At 38.5% G+C, this 22,259-nt stretch overlaps 1 protein-coding gene and 1 long non-coding RNA gene across 6 annotated transcripts in view; one reads left to right on the forward strand and one right to left on the reverse strand.

Moving 5' to 3' along the window:
* LOC122557791 (protein RIC-3-like) overlaps window positions 1-22,259 on the reverse strand; it is a 96,269-nt gene that overhangs the window by 17,260 nt on the left and 56,750 nt on the right. For 2 of the 5 annotated variants that reach the window (XM_043705830.1, XM_043705832.1), the window contains exons 5-8: window positions 14,802-14,974; window positions 13,667-14,104; window positions 5,248-5,400; window positions 3,994-4,137 (exon numbers count right to left, since the gene is read on the reverse strand). In XM_043705830.1, coding sequence (XP_043561765.1) covers window positions 4,085-4,137; window positions 5,248-5,400; window positions 13,667-14,104; window positions 14,802-14,974 — 817 coding nt within the window. In that variant the 3' untranslated portion in view covers window positions 3,994-4,084. Of the gene's footprint in view, window positions 1-3,993; window positions 4,138-5,247; window positions 5,401-9,616; window positions 11,928-13,666; window positions 14,105-14,801; window positions 14,975-22,259 lie in introns of those variants that run through there. The other 3 variants (XM_043705831.1, XM_043705833.1, XM_043705834.1) reach the window with 3 other exon arrangements.
* LOC122557793 lies at window positions 1,059-22,001 on the forward strand. Its single transcript, XR_006313935.1, has 3 exons — window positions 1,059-1,270; window positions 18,712-18,715; window positions 21,968-22,001. It is a non-coding gene; the product is annotated as an uncharacterized LOC122557793 (long non-coding RNA).

The raw sequence follows: 22,259 nt of genomic DNA on the forward strand, positions 1-22,259 counted from the left end.
CTGGCATGTTATTAGTATCGCCCACTGTGGAAACTGATATAAAGTACCTATTCAATGCACCAGTCATTTCACCATATCCTATAATTAAATGCCCCTTCTCATCCTCTAAAGGATCAATGTTTATTTTAGTGACTTTTTTTCATTTTATATATGTTCCTATCTCTGAGCCAGGAGTCCTGCATTCAATTCCCACCTACTCCAAAGGTACACAATAATGTATCTGGACATGTTGATTATAAAATATCTATTAGTCAATCTGTTACATTTATGGTAATGTAATGAGAGTCTCTTTGTGGAATATATTATTCTGCCCATCAAACATTCAATTACTGCAAATAACAGAAGTTGCAACTAAGTCAGACCTAGCCAAAATGAATAAAGACCATCATTAATGATATAGGAGTCTAATTTCCCATGTATATAATTCAGTAAAATATATCATTCTTATCAAGTGAGGATTACAGAGATACTTGTTAATTTATTAATTTTTCATTTTTACAAAGTTTAATAAAATAAAATTTCTAAGAAATATAGCAGTAGCAAAGGAACAAACACAAAATGATGGTTAGGAGTGAATGAAATGTAGAGGAGGGCGCAGAGACTGTTATATCTTCCAATTCAAAAAACCTGTTCCAACTCATTTTGGATATCAGTGTTTTAATTATAATCTACATTTGGTTTCAAAGAATAACATTGCTGCTTGTTTTTCTGATTTGCTCAGTACCCATAATATTTTAATAGTTGATCCAGTTATGTTTCTGGTCAATGCTGATCCCCTCAGGATGTTAATAGATCCTTGATGTCACGCTCAGTCAAATCTTCCTTGGTGTCAATGGCAATCATCCTCACCCCACTTGTTCAGATCCTGCATCCACATTTGGGTCATGGTGCCAATAAGATCAGTTTTCCTTGTAGAACTCAAAACTGAACATTGATGAGCACATGGTTGGATAATAATTGTTACATGCCTCTAATTGAGAGAGACCTGATAGGGTGGCAATTGGATAGAGTGGAGTCAACCTGTTTTTTTGTGGATTGGGCATTAATAGGCAATTTTCCACATTGTCAGGTAGATTCAGTGCTGCAGCTTCACTGGAAGCAATTTGTTTGAGTGGTAGGCAGTTCTGAAGTGTATGTCTTCAGCAATAAAATCAGAATGTTGTTGAAAATACTGGCTTTTTCAGTATTTGGTGAGCTTAACCATGTGTATATGTCATGTGGAGTGGAATAAATTGTCTTAAGATTGGCTTCTTTGGAGGACTATGCAGCAGTCAGCACAGGTGTGATGCAGGTGAGGAGGAACTGGGTATTCTGCAGTGCCTGAGAAGAGCAGTAAACTTGACTGTAATCTAATCTAATGTAATCTAATGTAATCTAATCTAATGTAATCAGTCAGCACAGGTGTGATGCAGGTGAGGAGGAACTGGGTATTCTGCAGTGCCTGAGAAGAGCAGTAAACTTGACATAAAAAGTGCAGGATGAGAGTGATGACCTTGATGTAACTCAGTGTGAGAGGAAAGCCATGAATTTGGTACAAATTAGCATGTGAGGAGAGTGGTGAACTCGGTGAGATAGTACTGGTTGGGGGTAAGATATTACCATTAGGAACATTTAATTAGCTCTAAATTAGAGAGCATTTGAGTCAGGTGAATACTTCTACAATTTCCATTAATTAAATATCTATAGTCCATTAGCTTAAAGTAAATGAGGGAATGACTTTCCACTGCAGTCAGAGTGGAAAGGTTTGAGAAAATAGGCTTGAAGGGAACTTGTGGCAACAGATCTCACACCTGTGATATGTTCTCTTCCTTTCTATATGTGGAGAGTCATTGACATTGTCCCTAGCAAATTCATGAGCAGGAAGTGTGTCCAGCTACAGCTAATGGTGAACAGCAATTCAGAGCTGGAGCTACAGGTGGACTCACTGTGGGGCACTGAGATTTATTGTGGACAGCATATTCCATGAGTTAGTCACACTGAACAAGACTGAACAAGACTGTTGGAAGGCAGGTAGTGCAGGAAATCCCTGTGGCTGTTCCACCCTCTATCATTTTGGTTGTTGTTTGAGGGTGGGAGAAATAACTTTTCTGGGGATGGCAGTGGGAACTTTGGCTCTTTTGCACAAGAAAGAAGGAAGAAGAGTAGAACGACTATAGCGATATAAAAGAAAGTACTAGATCCAAAGAGGGGACAGAGAAAATGATCAGAAAATGCAGTAAGCTGGAGGACTGACAGGAGGTTAGAATTCCATAAAAGAGAACAAAAAGATTGATCAAGAGATAGAAAATTAACTATAAGAGTATGAAACATAAGAACAATGTAAAACCTGCTCTAATTATGGGAAGAGAAAAAAGATTATTGAAGTCAAATGCCAGTAGAAATGGGTGAAATTAGACTGACAGAAGAATTGAACACATACTTTGGTCTGACTTCACAAAAGAGGAGGCAAATAATTTCCTCAATTTTAGAGAAACAAACATATAGTCTGAGGGATGAATTGAAGAAAATCTGTATTAATAAAAATACAAGGTGTTGGAGAAATTAAGGTGGTTAAATGCTGACAAATCCCTAGAGCCTGATAATCTACATTCTGGAGTGTTAAAGGAAGTTGCCCTGCAATTAAGTACATCGTCATCGTCCAACATTTTATAGACTCTGCGATTCCTACAGATTGGAGGGTGGCAAATGTAACTCCACTATTTAAAGAAGGAAGTTGAGGAAAAAAAAGACAGAATTACAGGCAGTTAGTCAACCATCATTAGTTGGAAAAATACTACAATCTATTATAAAAGATGTGATACAGAAGGCTTGGAAAATATTAATTGCATTAGACAACGTCAATGCGGGATTATGAAAGGGAAATCATGATTAACTAATATCCAGGAGTTTTTTTGAAGATGTAACTTGTAGAATAGATAAGAGGGAACCAGTGGATATAGTTTTTTTGGCATTTTTGAAGGCTTTTGATAAGAGGCTCGTGGGTGAAATTAAAGTACGTGGAACTCGGGGTAACATACGGTGGGGGAGTCCAAAACTAGATGGCATAGGTTTAAGGTGAGAGGGGAAAAATTTAAAAAGGATGTGAGAGATAACTTTTTCACATGGTGGGTAGGGTGTGCATGTAACAAGCTGTCAGAGGAAGACATGGTTATAACATTGAAAAAGCATCTGGATGGGTAATGAATAGGAAGGGTTTAAAGGGGTAATGCTGGCAAATGGGACTAGGTCAGAGTTGGACGGAAGGGTCTATTTCCATGCTGTATGAATCAATGATTCTATAATTTCTTCAGGCATAGGGTGGTTAATCTGTGTAATTCATTTCTGCAGAAGGCTGTGAAGATCAAGTCATTGAATGTATTTAAGGCAGAGATAGGGTCTTGATTGGTAAGGTCATCTAAGGTTATGGGGGGAAGGCAAGGACAGTAGAGTTGAGAGACATATCATCCATAGTTGAATGACAGAGCAGACTCAATGGGCCGAATGCCCAAATTCTGGTTTATAAGCTCACGGTCTCATACTAACATGATAAGTGTGAAGTTATATATAGTGTTGATGTGAGAAACAGAAAGGCAGAGTATTATATAAAAGGTTGTATTTTAGAAAATGTGGGTGAACAAAGTGTGTTCTTGGACAATAGTCACTGAAAGTAGACAGGCAGATATGCCAAAAACTTAGAAAGGTTCGGGTATGTTGGTCTTCATGAAAGAGGATTTGAGTTCAGAAGTTGAGATGTTTTACTACACTTCTACAGGGCCTTGGTGAGATTGCATCTGGAGTAGTGGTGCAATTTTGTTCTCCATATATGAGAGAATGTACATGCTGTAGAGGGTTCAGAAAAATTACTGGGGATGGCAGGACTATCATATGAAGAGGACTTGTTCCAATTGGGCCAGCAATCACCAAAGTTTAGAAAGGATGAGAGGGTATCTGATTGAAACATAAAATTCTAACACTGGAGTGGCAGACATGTGATTGCCAATGTTGCATAGTTACCTTGCATCATTGTGTCAGAGTGATGACAGAAGTCCTGTAAACCACAAAAGGAGAATCTTTCCATTCTTTGCCACCACTGCTGCACAACTCTTCACCTTCTCTGCTCTAGTTTTAGACCTTCACCAGGTCCTCTTGACTGCATTACTGAAATGAAATAAATCAGATAAAGCCATTCCATACCACTCTTGTAAAGACTGTACCTTTTTATTTTGCAGTATTTTTGATTGTGCTGAAATTGATAAAGCACTGATTTTTTAATAAATGAAGGATTCCTACACTTTTTAAAAGCAAATAACTTAGCACTCATTGTAATTACTGCTTAAACAGCTGCTTGTTCAAGCAATAGTGGAGGCTAGTTTGCACTTGAACTAGAGCCAAGGGTTCTGTATGAATGGAACTCTGTATGAATTCTGTATGAATTGGTTGGCAACAAATAGCTGATAGGTCTGTGTACAGGTGATCAATTATTACTGATGAAAGCCTTCTGCCTGCCAACAACTATATGATTGGTTCTCACGTGGCTAAAAAGCTTAAGGATGTGAATGTTTTGGCAAAAGCCACAGGACCTGTGGAGGAGAAGGAATTGGTTTGGCTCTTTAGTAAAAAGCATCTCAAGCCTGAAGATAAACAGTTTAATTCCCTTTCCAGTTGCTGTAAGCTGTGACTTTTGATCAATGTTAAAGATCTTTACAAATGAGAATCGGTCAGTCTGTGCCTTCAGCAAACAAATAAAAATACCTGGAGAAGGAAGATCGAGAAGCAATGCTCTGATTGACATAGGTATTATCTGAACAAATCCTGTGAATGGGGACCACTGAATTGCCTTGCTAGTCCTTCTCTTTGCCCATTACACCCTATTTTCTTTCTGTATCAGTATGTTTATGCAGAGGAAGAATTTATGAGAGTTAGATTTTTAACTACTACTTATCATTATATTTTGCTTGTATTTGGATTCTATATGTTAGTAATAAATAGTCATTCTTGTTAAGTAGAGAAACCTCCCTCATGCTTTCTGTCAAGTGTGTCTAAAAGACTTCCAAATTGGGAAATTTTTGTATATCTTTTTAAAAAAACTTTGATTCTGTAAATAGTGGGACTTGATTTTTCAGCACGTTACCCTTGTGAAGTGTAACACTTCCTTCAACAGCACTTCCCAAAAGTGCACAAACAACTGAGCTGTTCACTCTTGTATATTCCCTCCATGCCTGTATTGCAGGTCCTTTGCCTGGCCCAGTGCTCTTACAGAATGCTTACCCCACCCAGTGGTTCCCGCAGATCTGATGGAAGGCTGCTGACTTTGACATGGATGATTATAAATGGCCAGGCAGGTTGTTGAATGGCAGCTAGGAGTCTGAGAATCCAGCCTAGAGGAAATCAACAAAATCAAGACACTGGCAGTTTTGGCACCTGCAATCATCCAAAGAGAATATAACAGTCATTGCCAGTCCCCAGAACCATTGCTTAAAATAATCTCACTGAAAGAGAGATGTGACCAAAATGTTGTACTCACAGTCATCAGGAGAAATGTAAGAATGTCAAAGTTCAAATGATCACGACCATTTATATTGTAGAAGCAAAAGGGCGCTGATTGGTTGGCAAGTTGGCCATGATTGACCAAGGCATGGCCATGGAAAAAACAATGGTGCACTATCAGCTCTCTGGCTTCCAGCAAGTATAAAAATCAGTGCACTATTTTGAATATATTCTTTTGGTTTACATAATAGATCCTTAAATACAGATATATGTTCCTTACAAAGCACAAATGTGCCATGTTTGTGTTTAACTGATTCTCTTAAATTGGATATTAGTGTAATTGTTAGCGAATTCAAGATTGTTCAACAAGCGTTTCCCAATTGTGAAATCATACCTAGCTGTGCATAGTGTGATTTGGATTTTTGCAAGCATGTCCTGATTGAGAAAAATCTGTACTTTGCCTGTTACCATCAAAACAACATGTTGTTTAGTTTGATCAACTAATTGTCGGGATATCTGGACCAGACATTAGCACTGTAATTCATGCATAAACATGCTCAATAATGTGACAGGCAGAGAATTTTTCTTTTGAACTGATGATGAAATGTGATTAGTGGAAAAACATCATGTAGCTCACCATTGCATTGTAGTAAAAATGAAAGAGTGTTCTTAAACAGTTGTCCAAGATGTTAGGATCCTTTGTCTTTCCAGGGTGAAATAAGGTAGACCAAGCAAGCAATGGGATTGGACTGAGAAGCAAGAAGCCCATGTATGTGCCATCCGCAACTTGCATTTCATGCTAGAGATCAAGAAGAGAATGCAATGGGGTTTCAGAAGGCGTCTAGGTCTGAATATCCTAATTATTCTCACAATGGCCTCAGCCACTAACAGCACTACAAAGCAGAGCACCATCTCCTCCATCTCCTCCTCTCATGAGATGCAATTGTGTCTGTGCTTTTCTGATTGTCTATGGCTCTGCAATCTTGTCCTGCAGGAGAAAGGGAGGAATAGTGATGAGGGTGCTGCAACATGCTTGGGTGATGTATTTTCCCATAGCTGGAAGCATGTGGATAGTGCAAGAGTGTGTGTGTGCGTGTATACATAATGATTCGCCAATATTTGAGGGTGAGCTGAAAATCTGAATTTCAGGTATAATTTCTGATAACTGGTAGGGGTGATATATTGAGCAGCATAGGAAGCTGGTGATGTGGTAGGTTGGCAATGCCACTTGACTCCTTATTAGTTAACCTTTTCTGTACTCAGGGCCAGACTGCAAGAATTAACTTCACAGGTCACTTGCTATTGTTCCCTATGGAGGATATGCCATGAGAATCTGCTCGCCCAAAAGAGTATTGTCCCTCTCCTGTCTTTTGTCTTTGTGCACTTAGGATTCTAGCACAACACCTGGAACCTGGGAACCCTCTTTCCCAGGATTGATCTATTTGAGTCATCTTCCTTGACCCTAAAGGTTGTTACATCAGCTATTGCAGTCTGAGTGGATGAAGATATTTGAACTTTTGTCTTGGGATGGTTAGTTCAGGCCACTGGATTACTCATTCAGTAACATAAGAATTCTGTTCCCATGGCAACTGAGCCATACCCAATGTTTGAAACATATATTTTGTATTTTTATGACACAATTGCTTAATTAGTAAGTTCTATTGGACCAATGTTAAGGATTCTTAGCTAATATATTAACTTATTTCTGTTCACTGCATAAGCTTGGCATCTGGGGAATGACATTGAAATATCCCATCCGTAACCTTATTAGGTTCCTTGGGAAGCAAAGCTCTCCTTTAAGATTTCCAATTAAATTATGTAGTGTTGCTAAGTGCACTTATTAATTCACTCTTAAGTTTAATTAAATCCTAATTTTGAAGAGCTCCCAATTAATGAATACAGAATAATTATAACATGCACAAGATAAAGAACTGTATTTTTCACCTAAAATACAGTTTCAAGGTATAAATCTGATTTGGTTTAAAAGCCAGGGAAAGTGATGACCTACCACTAGTCTATTAATCTAGAGACTCAAGTAATGTTCTGGAACCCAGCTTTGAATCCCACTATGGCAGATTGTAGAATTTTGAAGTCAATCAAGATCTGGAATTGAGGGTTGAATAATGACCATTGAAAGTTTTTTTTTTAAATTAACTTAATACAACAACTTGTAGAATAAACACTTATGAACATTTAGCTGCAAATAACTCTCAAGGACACAAATTAATATATGGGACTATTTGTTCTAGAAACTAACTCTTCTGAAGATAGCAAAGGAATAATAATGCCCACAGTCAGTTTTTTTTAATTGAAACTCTTAGCTTTGAAAGAAGCCAATGAAACACTAGATATGAAGGAGCATGATTGAAATACACAAGTCAGACATGACACATATGTAAGACAAATAGTAGCTTATAATACAATCAGACCTGATAATATGTACATGCCTTATTATTAACTGTACTTTACAATTAGATATGCGTACCTATGTAGTGGTGGGTTAATTGTATTCCAATGCATGATGCAAACCAAATCAGTAGTATTGATTTAATTTAGACAACAGCTGTACATCATTTAATTGGTATGTGTTAATTTCTTGTGACCAAATCCAAGTGCAAAACGGCCTCTTTAAGCCTTTGCTCTGGATCTCCAGCATATCATTTCTAAATTCACTGGAGTCCGTAGATATAGCTAAGTAATAAAGACTAGTTTAACACTCTACAGATTTTAGTCTGGTCACTTCCTGACCAAAGAATCAGAGGAGAATGGAGCTAGTTCCAGGAAATTCCCACAACAACCATGAAACCACTGTTGACTGTTGGGGAAAAACCCATCTGATTCACAATGTCCTTCAGAGAAGGAAATTGCCATGCTCACCTGATTTGGCCTACATGGACTTCAGATCCACAGAAATGTGATTGACAGTTAACTATCCTCTAGGCCATTAGAGATGGACTGTAAGCACTGGCCTAGCCAGTGACATCCATATTACAGTGAATGAATTTCAATAAAATGCCACCCATCTTGAAATCCTGTTTAGACTGGGTGAGAATGGGCAGGGTTTTTTTCTATAAAGGTATGAGTTTTCTTTTACAAAAATCAAATAGCTTTATTACTGATACCAATTTTTATTTTCAGATGTTCAAATACCTGACTTTAAATTATCGAACTACCATAATAGATTTAACACTAGTTACTCCCACAGTCCAAAGATGTGCGGGTTAGGTGAATTGGCCATGCTAAATTGCCCGTAGTGTTAGGTAAAGGGGTGAGGGTTGCGCTTCGGCGGGTCAGTGCGGACTTGTTGGGCCGAAGGGCCTGTTTCCACACTGTAAGTAATCTAATCTTGATTATTTATTTATTTATTTATTGTATCATTGGTCCATTCCTCTGGATTACTAGGCCAGCAAAATAAATATTTTATCGGCACTACCTGGCCAACAAATTATGGACAATCATAGTTTAGATCATTGTGCCAGTCCAGTCATTTTCTGATAAATATTTTGAGGTCCAATGCATTCTGTGATTTTTATTATTGCTTTGGGATTAAATTCTATGATATTCCTATTCTGTAACAACCAGAGTATTCTGGTGTTCTTTACTTTCCATCATCAAGGAAAACAGCAACTGGTGTGTTAAATCAACAACAACTTACACTTGTATAGTACCATTAATGGAGAAAAACATTCCAGCAAAGGCGAATGGGGTAGTAAGCTCTTCCACCTACCCTAGCAGTCTACACTAGCACCAATGCCCAGATGATATATTGACCCGCCGCTGCCTTACTTCACTCTCAGACTCTGTTTCCTTCTTTGTACCATGGTCTCCTGCCTGTGACCAATCCACTTGCCACCAGGTAACATATGGCAGTGAATTAAATACTAAATAAAAACTGAAAGAACTGTGGGTGCTGGAAATAAGTAACTAGTAATTGTTGCAAACAAAAGCAAAAATTGCTGGAAAAGCTCAGAAAAGTCTGGCAGCATCTGTGGAGAAAATCAAAGTTAATGTTTTGATCCAGAGCTTCCAGTTACCTGCCACTTCAAACACACCACCTCGTTCCCTGGCCAACATCTCAGTCTCAGGTTTGCTCCAGTGAAGTTCAGTGCGAGTTTGAAGAACAACACCTCATTTTCTACTTGGGAATTCTACAGCCTTCTGGACTCAATATGGAGTTCAACAATTTTAGGGCTTGAGTCACTTTCTCCTATGTCCTTACCCCACACATCAGGCCCTGTTATCACCTGGTCTGCCATTACACACAACCCTTTGTTAGCCACTAATAGTTCCCATTAGCAGCTATTCATTCCCCTGGGCTAATTGTTATCTACTTCTTTGCCTGTCCAACTGTTCTTCTCTCTATTTGGGCTCAATCTCCACCTATCAATTTACTCCTTAAACCCCTTGCCCCCCCCCCAACCGCTGCACAAAAAGCAACTTTTCCCTAGCTGCCATCAGTTCTGAAGAAGGGTCACCAGACCCGAAATGTATAACTCTGATTTCCTCCACACCTGCTGCCAGACATGCTGAGCTTCTGCAGCACCCGCAGTTCTTTCGGATTTATTTAGTAATTGTTGTATGTTGCATTCTATCCTTGTTAAAGAGTTTTCTAATTTCTACAGAGTCTGGTCCTGTTCCAATCAGGAATTTAATAGAAATACTGAACTGCTGCCTGTCTAAACCCAATTTTGTTACCTGCCATTACAGAAAGCCGCAGCCCCAACATCAGCCACCTCCTGACCCTCAAGCTGCATTTCTGCTCTCTCTCCTTGAGTATATGGCCTGTCGTAGCTCAAATGAAACAGTGAACTGGTAAATCATAAGTAATGTTTTTACAACATGCTTTAGCAACAGATTTTCATATTTATATGTTGCGTATTAAATGCTTATCTATAATATGCAAACTCTAATATACAAAATGTTACTGTCCAGCTTTATTGCCATCTTTGTTTTTGTTGATGTCTGAGATTTGCAGTAATTTTGAAATGTTAAAATGGGATCATACTGGAAGTAGTTTGAGATTCTTTAATTTAGAGCAAAGGACCTCAGAGTCTGAAGCCATGCTGGCAATGGTGAAATGCTTAAAGTCAAAGATACACACGAGACCAGAGTTAGAGGCCCACTGAAATTTCAAGGAGTTGTATAGCTGGAGATATACAAGGGCAAATCTATGGAGAAATATGTAATGTAGAATGAGAAGTTTTAATGTGTTGCTGTATTATGAACTAGTGAATACAGTGGGTGGCAGGTGAATAAACTTGTTGCAAATTAGAGTATGGACATAGAGCTTTGCGTGAATTGAAATTGATATAATGTGGAAAATGAATTCTGGCCAGGTGAGCTCTGGAATAGTCAAGCATCACTGGTTCATAATTCCTGAAGAAGGGCTTATGCCCGAAACGTCGATTCTCCTGCTCCTTGGATGCTGCCTGACTTGCTGCGCTTTTCCAGCAACACATTTTTCAGCACTGGAATAGTCAAGCATCAAAGTAACAAAGAGTCTGTACAGGAGACTATTCTACACTGTCAAAGAAAAATTGCATTACAGAGGTGAAAGAAATCATTCTTAAGTGATCGATCATACCTATGGTTGGCAACTCATCTCAGAGTTAAAAAGGTTCAAACAATCTGGTTCAACCTCCAGAGTGGTAGTATTTAAATGCAAACTAATAAGGCTTTCATATATTTCTGCCTCAGCACATATATATCTCCTCAAAAAAATTGGAATTAATGTCACAGCTGTACACAAAACTATCAAAACCAAATTCACGTTTTTGGAAAAATTGAGGCCTTCAAATTAAATATTAACATAGGTATTGATTAATCAATCAAGCTAGCATTACTTAATAGGTGATTAATTTAAATAAAAATTTCACCAGAAAACTCAGACCTCATAATATTTAGTCCTGTAATGTCATTGCACTTTTGGGCAGCTGCAACCCATTCCATTCCAACTCTCGGCTTATATTTTTGTTAAATCTCCACTCTTGCTTTTAGTTTGCACTTTTTAGGCATTTGCAATCTGACTCTCAGCTTCTGCTCTTTCCTTTTTTCATTCAAAATGTATGGCCTCACATTTATCTGTAAAGAAATCTAATTGCTATAGTTTTGTCCGCTCACTTCCTCCATCAATGGCTCTTGGTAGTTTTACAGAGCTATCTACCTACTTATGATGTCATTATAATTGTGCCTTCAGCAAACTTGGACTGACAGCTATCTGTTACGTTATCTAAGATCACCATTTGTCACTTTCTTCCATTTCAGATATATACTGTTAATCCTATCTTTTAATACCTGACTAACTTTTACTACCTAAGTAAACAGGATAATACTTTGCCTTCAATTCCACAAGATTTGATTTTTAGCTAATATTCTCATACATGGAAGTTTTGAGTGCCTTCTGAAAATTCATATAAACTCCTTTTTTGTCAAAGCCTTGCGTTCATCAGGACAGTCCACATCTGCAAAGAAGATTCAATTAAAAGCTTTGACAAAATGTGTCTGTTTTTCAGTAATATTACTTTATCCACTTCAATAGTAAGAGCTGTATGGGTCATGCTATCAGTTTTGCACAAGCTGTTGCACTCATCTTCATGAGCAGAATTTGTAAAGCATCTCCTCTACATGTTCTTTCAAAAAATTGTTTGAGTTCTATAACACCATTCTGATTTCATAGATCGGGAACAATGAATTCTGTTGTCTTTCTATAGATCCTCAATCATTATACGGGAGAAGCTGAACAACATGAGTCTATTCCTGGATTATTGAGTGGATGCAAACATGCTGGCTTTATGAACTTCTGTTAAGTTGTTTGAAATTGTTGCTTAACTTTTTTGTCTTCAGCTTTTTAATAGTCTCCTATATATCTTATCCACAGAATCATACATGAATTTAAATTTAGTGTCAGAACTATGACTAATATTAATATGTGTTTTGTGTTTTTGCTGGTGTGACCCTTTACTGCTTTGGATATCAATATATAAAAGAAACCAAACTAGTCAGTCTTGTTACAAAAGGCCATGAAATAACCTTTCTCATTAAGTTAGAGATGTCAAATCTTCTAATGTGTCCAATTTCACTCAAAAAAGCTGATCTACAGCCTTCTGGTAATCTTGTTTGGTGATTTATTTACCTTGCTTCATTCCAGGTCCAAATATGTACATGAGAATAAGAGTGTAGCAATGGTTTTATTATCTTCATCCCCACAGATCAAATTTACATCCTAAAGGGAACCCGGTTTGGTTCCTCTGGAAAATAGATGGTGTACAATTTGTTTTCCAATGTTGAAAGCATGGATCTAGACTGTGCTGTTCTAATTGTGCAGCACGCTATTGGTCTGGTGCATTGCTGAACTATGACTGACAGAATAAGCCAAAATGCTGCAGAAACCATATAACATAAATCATTTGCAGAGTGTGAGCTGTTTTATGCTGGGACAATGGTATTGATGGTCTGATTTTATTTTAAAAAAAGAAGACCCTGAATGATAAAGAAATTTTAGAAGAGTCCCTGAATGAAGAACTCCATAATTTTTCTAAATGTCATTTCTTTTCATTCATTTCTACAAAGCCTAGTTGTGAAACAAAGAACAAGGGAAGTTGGAATTTACTTGGAGTGAATGTCTTGCTAAGACATTTTAGGAAATCCTAAGGGCTTTAATTAGTTAAGAGTTCTGAAGTTTACAGGGGGCATATTTTGGTTCCTCAAAGTCTATCCAGCTTCATAAGGCTCAAGCCAGGGGTGTAGTAGGACAATTAGCTTTCTACACTGATCAAGTTGTACATTCAGCCTCTGCCCCTTTATCGCAGACTGATCCTCAACAGTTAACATTATTCTTTGTGTTATAAATCACTGTACATTTTTCTTTCATCAACAATTAAGAATTATTGTCACAAAGGAAAGAAAAACAGTACATAAAGAAAAGTAGGAGAGTTTAATACTGATGGCAGGGTTCCAAAGTAAAAGGATTATAACTAGACCAGTACCTAAATAGTAAAACAGATTTTTCTGACAAGAATGGAATGCACTAGACAAGTGCAGTGTCTATATTAAAAAATACCTATGTGCTATATAATTCAATTCTCACTGGAAGACCTGATATAGCCTGGTTACATCTACCAAAGGGATACTATCATAATGATTATGGTTTTTCCCAGTTATTTTATCACCACCTTGCTGCGTTTTCGGAGTTTGCTTTTACCTTTGCATATGATTACTTGCTGCTGTTCACCAATCGAAATGTCCTTAATAGATTCATCTCTGATTTGATCATCAACAGCACTGACTTCATGAACCTCAGAGCTGACAAGAAAGTTCTCTGCTATAATAGCTAGGTCATCACTTTCTTGGTTAAAATACTCGCAGCCTTCACACTGGACTTCTTCCACTTCAACACCGTCATTCTGGCTACCCATGCCAACCTGTGTGCTTGGCTGATGGTCCAGTGTTTGATATATTTTGCTTTGCCTCATTTGATCTTCCATCGTTTCACTTGAGGAACAATCATCTTCTCTTGTGCCAAATCCTTCTGCTAATTCCTCTGCAGAAAGCTCATTCGACTCAGGAATGTTGGGGTTGGTGTCATGTGGGAAACTATATTCAGATCCATTGCAATTCTGACATGTTTCCTCAGGACCACCTTTGTAAACAAAATTTATTGTTACTGGCATCAAAATTGTATCAAAGTCAAATTTTACTTCTTTTTCAGATAACTAAAAAAAGCAGTTAAAGTGCAAACTGTTTTCTTTAAATTCTTGTCTGAAATAGAAGTTTAATAAAGTTAGTAAAGTTCAGTAAAGTTTAAACTGAAATCGTTCATTAAAATAAATTCTGAATCTATGGAATTTAAATGGGGCTTTGTAGTTCTGGTGCTACATTGCTAACTAAAGCCTCAAATATTATGTAAGGAAAAAGATGTCTTTACCCCTGTCTGAAGTAGACATTAGAAAGTTGTATTTGCATATGGACTTACCGCCTGTTACTGGCCAATGTTTCAATGTTGATTTGTCAACTCCAAGCATTGGGTGAAGAATAAATGCAAGTCCTCGTCACAATTGCTGCTGTTTGCAATCCCATGATTCCCCCATATCCATAATCCAAACTACATCCTTGTCCCTGATCACAATTAAATATTTACACCACATTTTAATTGTTGTAGGTGGCTCTTTGAGGGACATCAATGTGCATTATATGGTATTCTCACTTAAAATAATGTAGAATCTGCAACATAGTTTCATACAAAATAAAAACATTGGTTTCTAATGAAGTACATCTGTAGACTGCTTCTGTTAACTCTCTGAATTAGTTTTTGAACATGCACTATTTGCTGTACCTACTGTAAGTGTTAAATGATTTTTCTCCACCTTCCCAGTCTTCCATGTATGGAGATTCCTCTGCTTCTTTCTCAGGGCTGATGCCTTCAAAGAGTTGCCCTTTCTTAATGACTCGGGTGATTTCCTTCAGATGTCTCAGTAACTTCTCTTCCTGTTCAGTAGTAACGCTGGTAATCCTTCACATAAAAATTGGCATTCTGTCAAACACTGACTGTAGATATGACTCAGTAACTTAGAGGTAGAACATGTTATTTCACCAACCATAAATATTTTTATTCTGTCAGTGTTACAACATTGAAGGAAAACTACAAAGTTGGAGAGATCATGTGATTAGAGATGTAAGGAAAATGGCAAAATGGTGATAACTCTAAGTTTGAATGAGAGTGAGCTGAGAGGTGGTTGCAGCAGGAAGGAAAAGAGATGACAGCTGCTTGACTGATCTCAGTCTTTGCAACCCATGGACTCCTTGAGATTGGAGATTAAAGTATGGATTGAAGGGACAAGGGAACACTGTTGATGATTTTCTTTTAATCACTAAGGAGTTATAGATTGTCGTTGCCCTTTAAGATAATCCTGGAGCCAAAGAAGGTTTGACTGTGAGGAACAAAACTCGATAACCTCTGATGTCCAATCACACTGAATCATAGACCTGTAGGACGTTATAACACAGAAGCAATTCATTCAGCCAGCAAGCTTGCCTTAGATTCCAGAATGGTGTTACAAATAGTCCCATGGCTTGAAACCTTTCTAATATTTTAAAATATCATTTTCTACTCTTTGTTAACATTACATTTCAAAGTCATACAATTACTTTTATTGTTGCCCCTGATAGGGGAGTTGAAGTTCTAACAAGGAAGAGAAAAAATTTGCATTTATAAAGTGCCTTTCATGAACAGAGCACAAGACCCTATGGAGCCAGTGAAATAGTTCTTAAGTACAGTGACTTTGTTATGATGGAAACAAGCTTAAAAATGTGTTGCTGGAAAAGCGCAGCAGGTCAGGCAGCATCAAAGGAGCAGGAGAATCGACGTTTTGGGCATAAGCCCTTCTTCAGGAATTTGCATATCAACCTTTCATAAACAGTAATAATATGATGAATAGTCAATCTGTTCATGTGTTGTTGTGGAAAAAAAACTGCTTGCATTTGGTATTCAGTTTAAATTTATATCTTCAGATTACTAACTCATTGATCAGTTGTAATGGCCTTCTCTTCATTTGATTAAAATCCTTCACAGCTTTGTATTCCTATTTCTTATGTATTAATTCTGCTCTTAACTTTCTCTGGTCAAATGAAATGGATCAATGGAATAGATTTTCAACTTTATTGCCTAGACACCCAGCATCACCTGGGCGAAGTACAAAGAAAAAAATCCAAAAAGGAGGGTTGCAGGTTAGTTACAAAACTCAGCTGTCTTTTTTATTAATTTCCACTAATTTTGGATAGATTGTGTCACTGGCATGTGGTCACCTTCACCAGACTTTCCTGTCTGCCCTCCAGCTGGGTAATGTCTAAACCCAAAAAGTAAACCAGAGAATCCACCACAGTACTTCATTAATATTTCCTCACAACTGAAGCTTCCCAATACCTTTAAAAGGGAAGTGTTTCTTTAAGAGAAATCTCTTTCATGCTCAGAAAATGTATCTCCACCGCCACCACCCCCACCCCCAACCCCATTATTTAAAACATCTCTTCACTGTACCGTGAATGCCTTGGGCTGTTTGTGGGATCAGCTTACAGCTTTGCTGAATGCAGCCTAAGACAAGCATGAGGACTGAAAAATATGTGAAGGCTATTCATGCATGTCTTAAGGTTCTGAGGATAAAGCTCTGATGACTGTGTTTATTATATTGAAGTAATTGAAGAACTTAAGTGGACCATGTAACTAGAATGTCAAAATTTGCATGAGGAAATCTTAAAACAAAGTAATCAAGATTCATTGAATGTCCCACAATTGAAGAATTTACCAACATTTCCACTTATTCCAAGTTTTACTTTAACACAAATCAGAACCAACACATGAATTAACAGGCAAATGATACTTCAGATAAGAAGTATACATATTACTTAAATAGTTGATTCAATAAAAGATATGTCCGTCTTAACAACAAACATTTGAATCACTCTCTTCTTAAATATGGAAATGCAGAGTCACAGGGTTCTACATTCTACATTCTTTTCTCCTGTAGGTTTGATGGGTCTACATACAGCACATGGACTGCAGCAATTCACCACTGCTTGCAATTAAGGATAGGCATTAAACGCTGGCCCAGCCAAATATGCCCATGCCCCATGAGTGAATAAAAGGTCTGGGAGCTGACCTAACAACAGCTTTTCACCTTCTAGTTTCAAGGATATGACATGCATCAGCAAGGTACACTGCTGTGAACACTCTGTCCCTTGGCCCAGGGTCGTTTTGATAGTGTAGCTTTCCAAAGTTCATTTTCAAACAATCTATTAATGTGCCAGACCACAACTTGGCCATTTCAGAGCAAAAAAGAACTTTTTACAATACTGAGCCATTCACAGCTTGACAGATCTTGGCTTGTGTTTAGCCAGTTTGCATATTTCCTTCAAGACTTCTAGTCTCTTTTTTTTTGCCAGACAGAAAAACCTGAGCTTGACCTGAGAATGATTTGCTGCTTCTCTTCACAAGAATTGTGTTCTTCTTTTTGTCTTTATGTTTACATCTGAGTACTTAGTATTTTCACTTTCCAATTCCTCTATTTGTATATCTCCTTTATATCTGACCCTTCCTTTGTGTTTCAACCAATGACTCAGTTCCTTTCTTAACTCCCTCCTTTGGTCCCACTTCAAGGACAGGCCACCTAGTCACACAAAGCAATATTATTTATTATTCAAGGAAATTACAATTGATCCCTTGACAATTGATGTAAGTTCTTGAAAGTGTTCTTTTAAAATTATATATTCCATCAACTTCTTAAAGAAATTGCAATTTTTTCCTTACTGTACTATTTCCAATCAAAGGTTATCACAATGCTTAGATTTTGAGATGGGCTAGGTTTATCCTCCTGGCTTCATGAAAATCTATCTGATGCTGCATTTGTTTCCATGCTATATGACTCTTCAGGCTAAACAATCCACGTCAACCATGTTCTAAACTAAACCAGTCCCTACTGCCTGCGCTTGGCCCATGTCTCTCCAAGGAGAAAGTGAGAACTGCAGATGCTGGAGATCAGTGTTGAGTGTTGTGCTGGAAAAGCACAGCAGATCAGGCAGCACCCGAGAAGCAGGAGAGTCGACGTTTCGGCAAGAGCCCTGCATCAGGAAACTGGAAGATGCAGCTTCCTGATGAAGGGCTCTTGCCTGAAACGTCAATTCTCCTGCTACTCAGATGCAGCCTGACATGCTGTGCTTTTCCTGCACCACAATCTCAACCCATATCCCTCCAAACCACTCCTATTCATGTCTTATTCAAGACTTATTCAAATGTCTTTTTAATGTTGTAGCTGTACCTGCACCCACCACTTTCTCTGGCAGTTCATTCCACGGATGAACACTGTCTGTGTAAAAACAAAGTTGCCCTTTATGTCATTCTAAATCTTTCTCCTCTCACCTTAAAGATAAGTCCCCTAATTTTGAACTCCCCCACCTTAAGAAAAAGGCCCTTGTCATTCACCTTATCCATTCCCCTCGTGACTTTGTAAACTTTTTTAAGGTCAGCACGGTGTCTCAGTGGTTAGCACTGCTACCTCACAGCACCAGGGTCTAAGGTTCGATTCCAGCCTTGGGTGACTGTCTGTGTGGAGTTTGCACATTCTCCTCGTGTCTGTGTGGGTTTCCTCTGGGCGGTCTGGTTTCCTCCCACAATCCAAAGATGTGCAGGCCAGGTGAATTGGCCATGCTAAATTGCCCATAGTGTTAGGTGCATTAGTCAGAGGGAAATGGGTCTAGGTGGGTTACTCTTCGGAGGGCCGGTGTGGACTGTTTGGGCCGAAGGGCCTGTTTCCATACTGTAGGAAATCTAATTTAATCTAGTCACCCCTCAACTTCCTATTGTGCCACTAGTTTAGTAATCCAGAAGTTCTGACTCAGGGTGACCAGTTCAAAACCCATGATGGATTAAAAAGGTAGTCTCAGTTATGGTGACCATGTAAAAAATCATTGACTGCTGCTTTTAAAAAAAAACTGGCTCACTATCAGCACCTACCTGATTAGATTACTTACAGTGTGGAAACAGGCCCTTCGGCCCAACAAGTCCACACCGACGCGCAACCTACCTAGACCCATTCCCCTACATTTACCGCTTCACCTAACACTACCGGCAATTTCCCATGGCCAATTCACCTAACCTGCACATTTTTGGACTGTGGGAGGAAACCCACGCAAACACAGGGAGAATGTGCAAACTCCACACAGTCAGGTGGGAATTGAACCCGGGTCTCTGGCGCTGTGAAGCGGCAGTGCTAACCACTGTGCCACCGAATTAGATCAGAATCAATACTTGAGGCTGCATGTAGTGGGAACAGAATTGAGTTGTCAGAAGGAGCAGAACAGGAAAAGATCAGCAGAGGATTTCTATGCATGACGAGCTTTCCACTTTCTACTTCTCTCAAACCTATCAAGGAATAAAGTTAAAAATCACACAACACCAGGTTATAGTCTTACAGGTTTAATTGGAAGCACTAGCTTTCAGAGCAGCTGCTCCTTCATCAGGTGGTTGTGGAGTACACAATTGTACTCCAAATGTGTCTTATAATTGTGTGCTTCACAACCACCTGATGAAGGAGCAGCACTCCAAAAGCTAGTGCTTCCAATTAAACCTGTTGGACTATAACCTGATGTTGTGTGATTTTTAACTTTGTACACCTCAGTCCAACACCAGCATCTCCAAATCATCAAGGAATAACTTTTTATACCATTGCATACCACTAGAGGACATTATCTACAACATTTGATAATGAAATAATTTGCAAACTACAGTATATGGGTCCATCAGCAGAGGGCACTCCAAATAAAACCTTTTATCTGTTTGTTTTTCTGCATCTTCCAGCATTCTGCCATTAAAATACATAGATTATTTAAGTTTTTTTTCTGCATACATGTCTTCAAACTTTTACTTCATTAAAGGTACTAGTTAAATATACATAGTCATTGTTTTGAACATCTTCTTGCTAATTGCTTTTGCTTCTCATTCTCAAACTTTCTAAAGAGTAAGTTTTATTTTCAGCTGCCATTTTAATGGGGGCTTAACAGAAGGAGGCTTTCCTTTTGCAGCCTCCATTTCAGGACCATGGAAAGATTAAAATATCAATTGTCAATGTTCTCAGTTATTGATATGTAGATCTATCAGCAACTTTTATTGAATAGCTAAGTGCATGATTCAGGAAGTTACTATCTTAGATTGCCTCCTCTTTTCAAAAGCTGGGGAGTACGTGTCTCAATATTAATGGAGACTTACTATTGAAATACATGGTGGATTGAGTTGCTCTGTGGCATGGATTGTAAACACTAAGCCCAACATGAAAATGTTCCTTCTTGTGAAAGGATAGAGACTGAAAGGGCACTGAATTAATTTACCTGGTAAAAGAAGCATAACAGTGATATGAGGTACATTTTTTCATACACAAAGTGGTTAGGGTTGAAAGCACTACATGAGAGCAGCTTCAAGGAACGTTCAGTTGAAGCATTCAGAGACGATTTAGATTTAGATTAGATTACAGTGTGGAAACAGGCCCTTCAGCCCAACAAGTCCACACCGACCCACCGAAGCGAAACCCACCCATACCCCTACATTTACCCCATACCTAACACTACAGGCAATTTAGTATGGCCAATTCACCTGACCCTGCACATCTTTGTGATGGTGGGAGGAAACCGGAGCACCCGGAGGAAACCCACGCAGACATGGGGAGAACATGCAAACTCCACACAGTCAGTCGCCTGAGGCAGGAATTGAACCCGGGTCTCTGGCGCTGTGAGGCAACAGTGCTAACCACTGTGCCACCGTGCCACCCACGAATTAGATGGTTATTTGAAAAGGAACAATGTGCCGAGTTATGGGCAGAAAGCAGGAGAATGTTAGAAGATAAGATGCTCATTTGGAAAGCCAGCACAGAAACAATGGGTTCAATGGCATCTGTCCAAACAGTCTGAAATGTCACTGTCCAGTTCAGTGTAAATAATTACTAATGGCACCTTAAGTCTTTATTACTGACAAATTACTCTCTGGAATGTAGAGTAACTTTAACCAGTTTGAAATGTTATTTCTTTTAGATATTGTTAGAGATTTCAATTATTAGCTGAGAATTAAAAAGTAAATTACTTTTTTAATCAATCTCTACTAATGCAATCTTTAATTTACTTTCAGTACCTGATTTGACATTGAGTTGTTACTGCAGTTGACATTTTATGTTTCAGATTCCATGCTGCTCATTAATGATTCTTCAATCTAACTGATTAATACAAGGTCTAATTGCTTGTCCCATTCTAGTTAGTCTGTAGAAGATGCTATGCTTTGACAGATGACTGCTCAGAACTTCCAGAAAAAGCCTATAATAATTTATGAGAAAATGCGAGTGGAACTGATGACGACACAAACCCATTGTGTTAGGTTGAACCAGACTGTCCCATAACTGTGTCCTATTGGTCACTAACCTAATGTTCCGATTTCATGTTCATGACTTGCATGAGTGGTTAGGATCTGGAATGTACTGCATTATTGTATGGTGGAGTCAGATTCAAATATAGCTTTCAGAAAAGATTTGAATAAATACATGAATAGAAGAAATTTGCAGGGCAAATAGGGGAGAAGTTGTTCTAGCTGATAGGCCCAAGTTGTAATCATTTCATGATTCTATAACTTATTTCATTGATCTCGAAATCCTGAACCAGAATCCTGGTCCAATTTTTCCTTGCCAGTATCCAAAACTGGCACAAAACATGTCCAAAGCTCCTTTGCTCATATCTCATTCTGCATCAAGACCTATTTACTGCCCGCTGTTCTTACTGATCTAAAATAGAAGTTCTCATGCATGTGAGTTGATGTTGTTATCCTTCCTTGATATCTGTCTTCATCACAATCTACGCAGGTTCTCCAAGGCCCTCTCATCCTGAAAATCCTTAGTACTTCGAACTCTGGAATATTATTCATACACGTATTCTTGTCAGCTATTCCTACTGCAACTTGGGTTAGCATGGTAGCTCAAAGGCGGCACGATGGCTCAGTGGTTAGCACTGCTGCCTCACAGCGCCAGACACCTGGGTTCGATTCCAGCCTCTGTCAACTGTCTGTGTGGAGTTTGCACATTCTCCCAGTGTCTGCGTGGGTTTCCTCTGGGTGCTCCAGTTTCCTCCCACAATCCAAAGATGTACAGGTTAGGTGAATTGGCTGTTCTAAATTGCCCATAGTGTTCAGGGATGTGTAGGTTAGGTGTATTAGTTGGGGTAAATATAGGTTGGGGGGGGGGCAATGGGTCTGGGTGGTATTCTCTTTGGAGGGT

Source organism: Chiloscyllium plagiosum, chromosome 16, assembly GCF_004010195.1.
Source record: "Chiloscyllium plagiosum isolate BGI_BamShark_2017 chromosome 16, ASM401019v2, whole genome shotgun sequence".
Taxonomy (NCBI): domain Eukaryota; kingdom Metazoa; phylum Chordata; class Chondrichthyes; order Orectolobiformes; family Hemiscylliidae; genus Chiloscyllium; species Chiloscyllium plagiosum.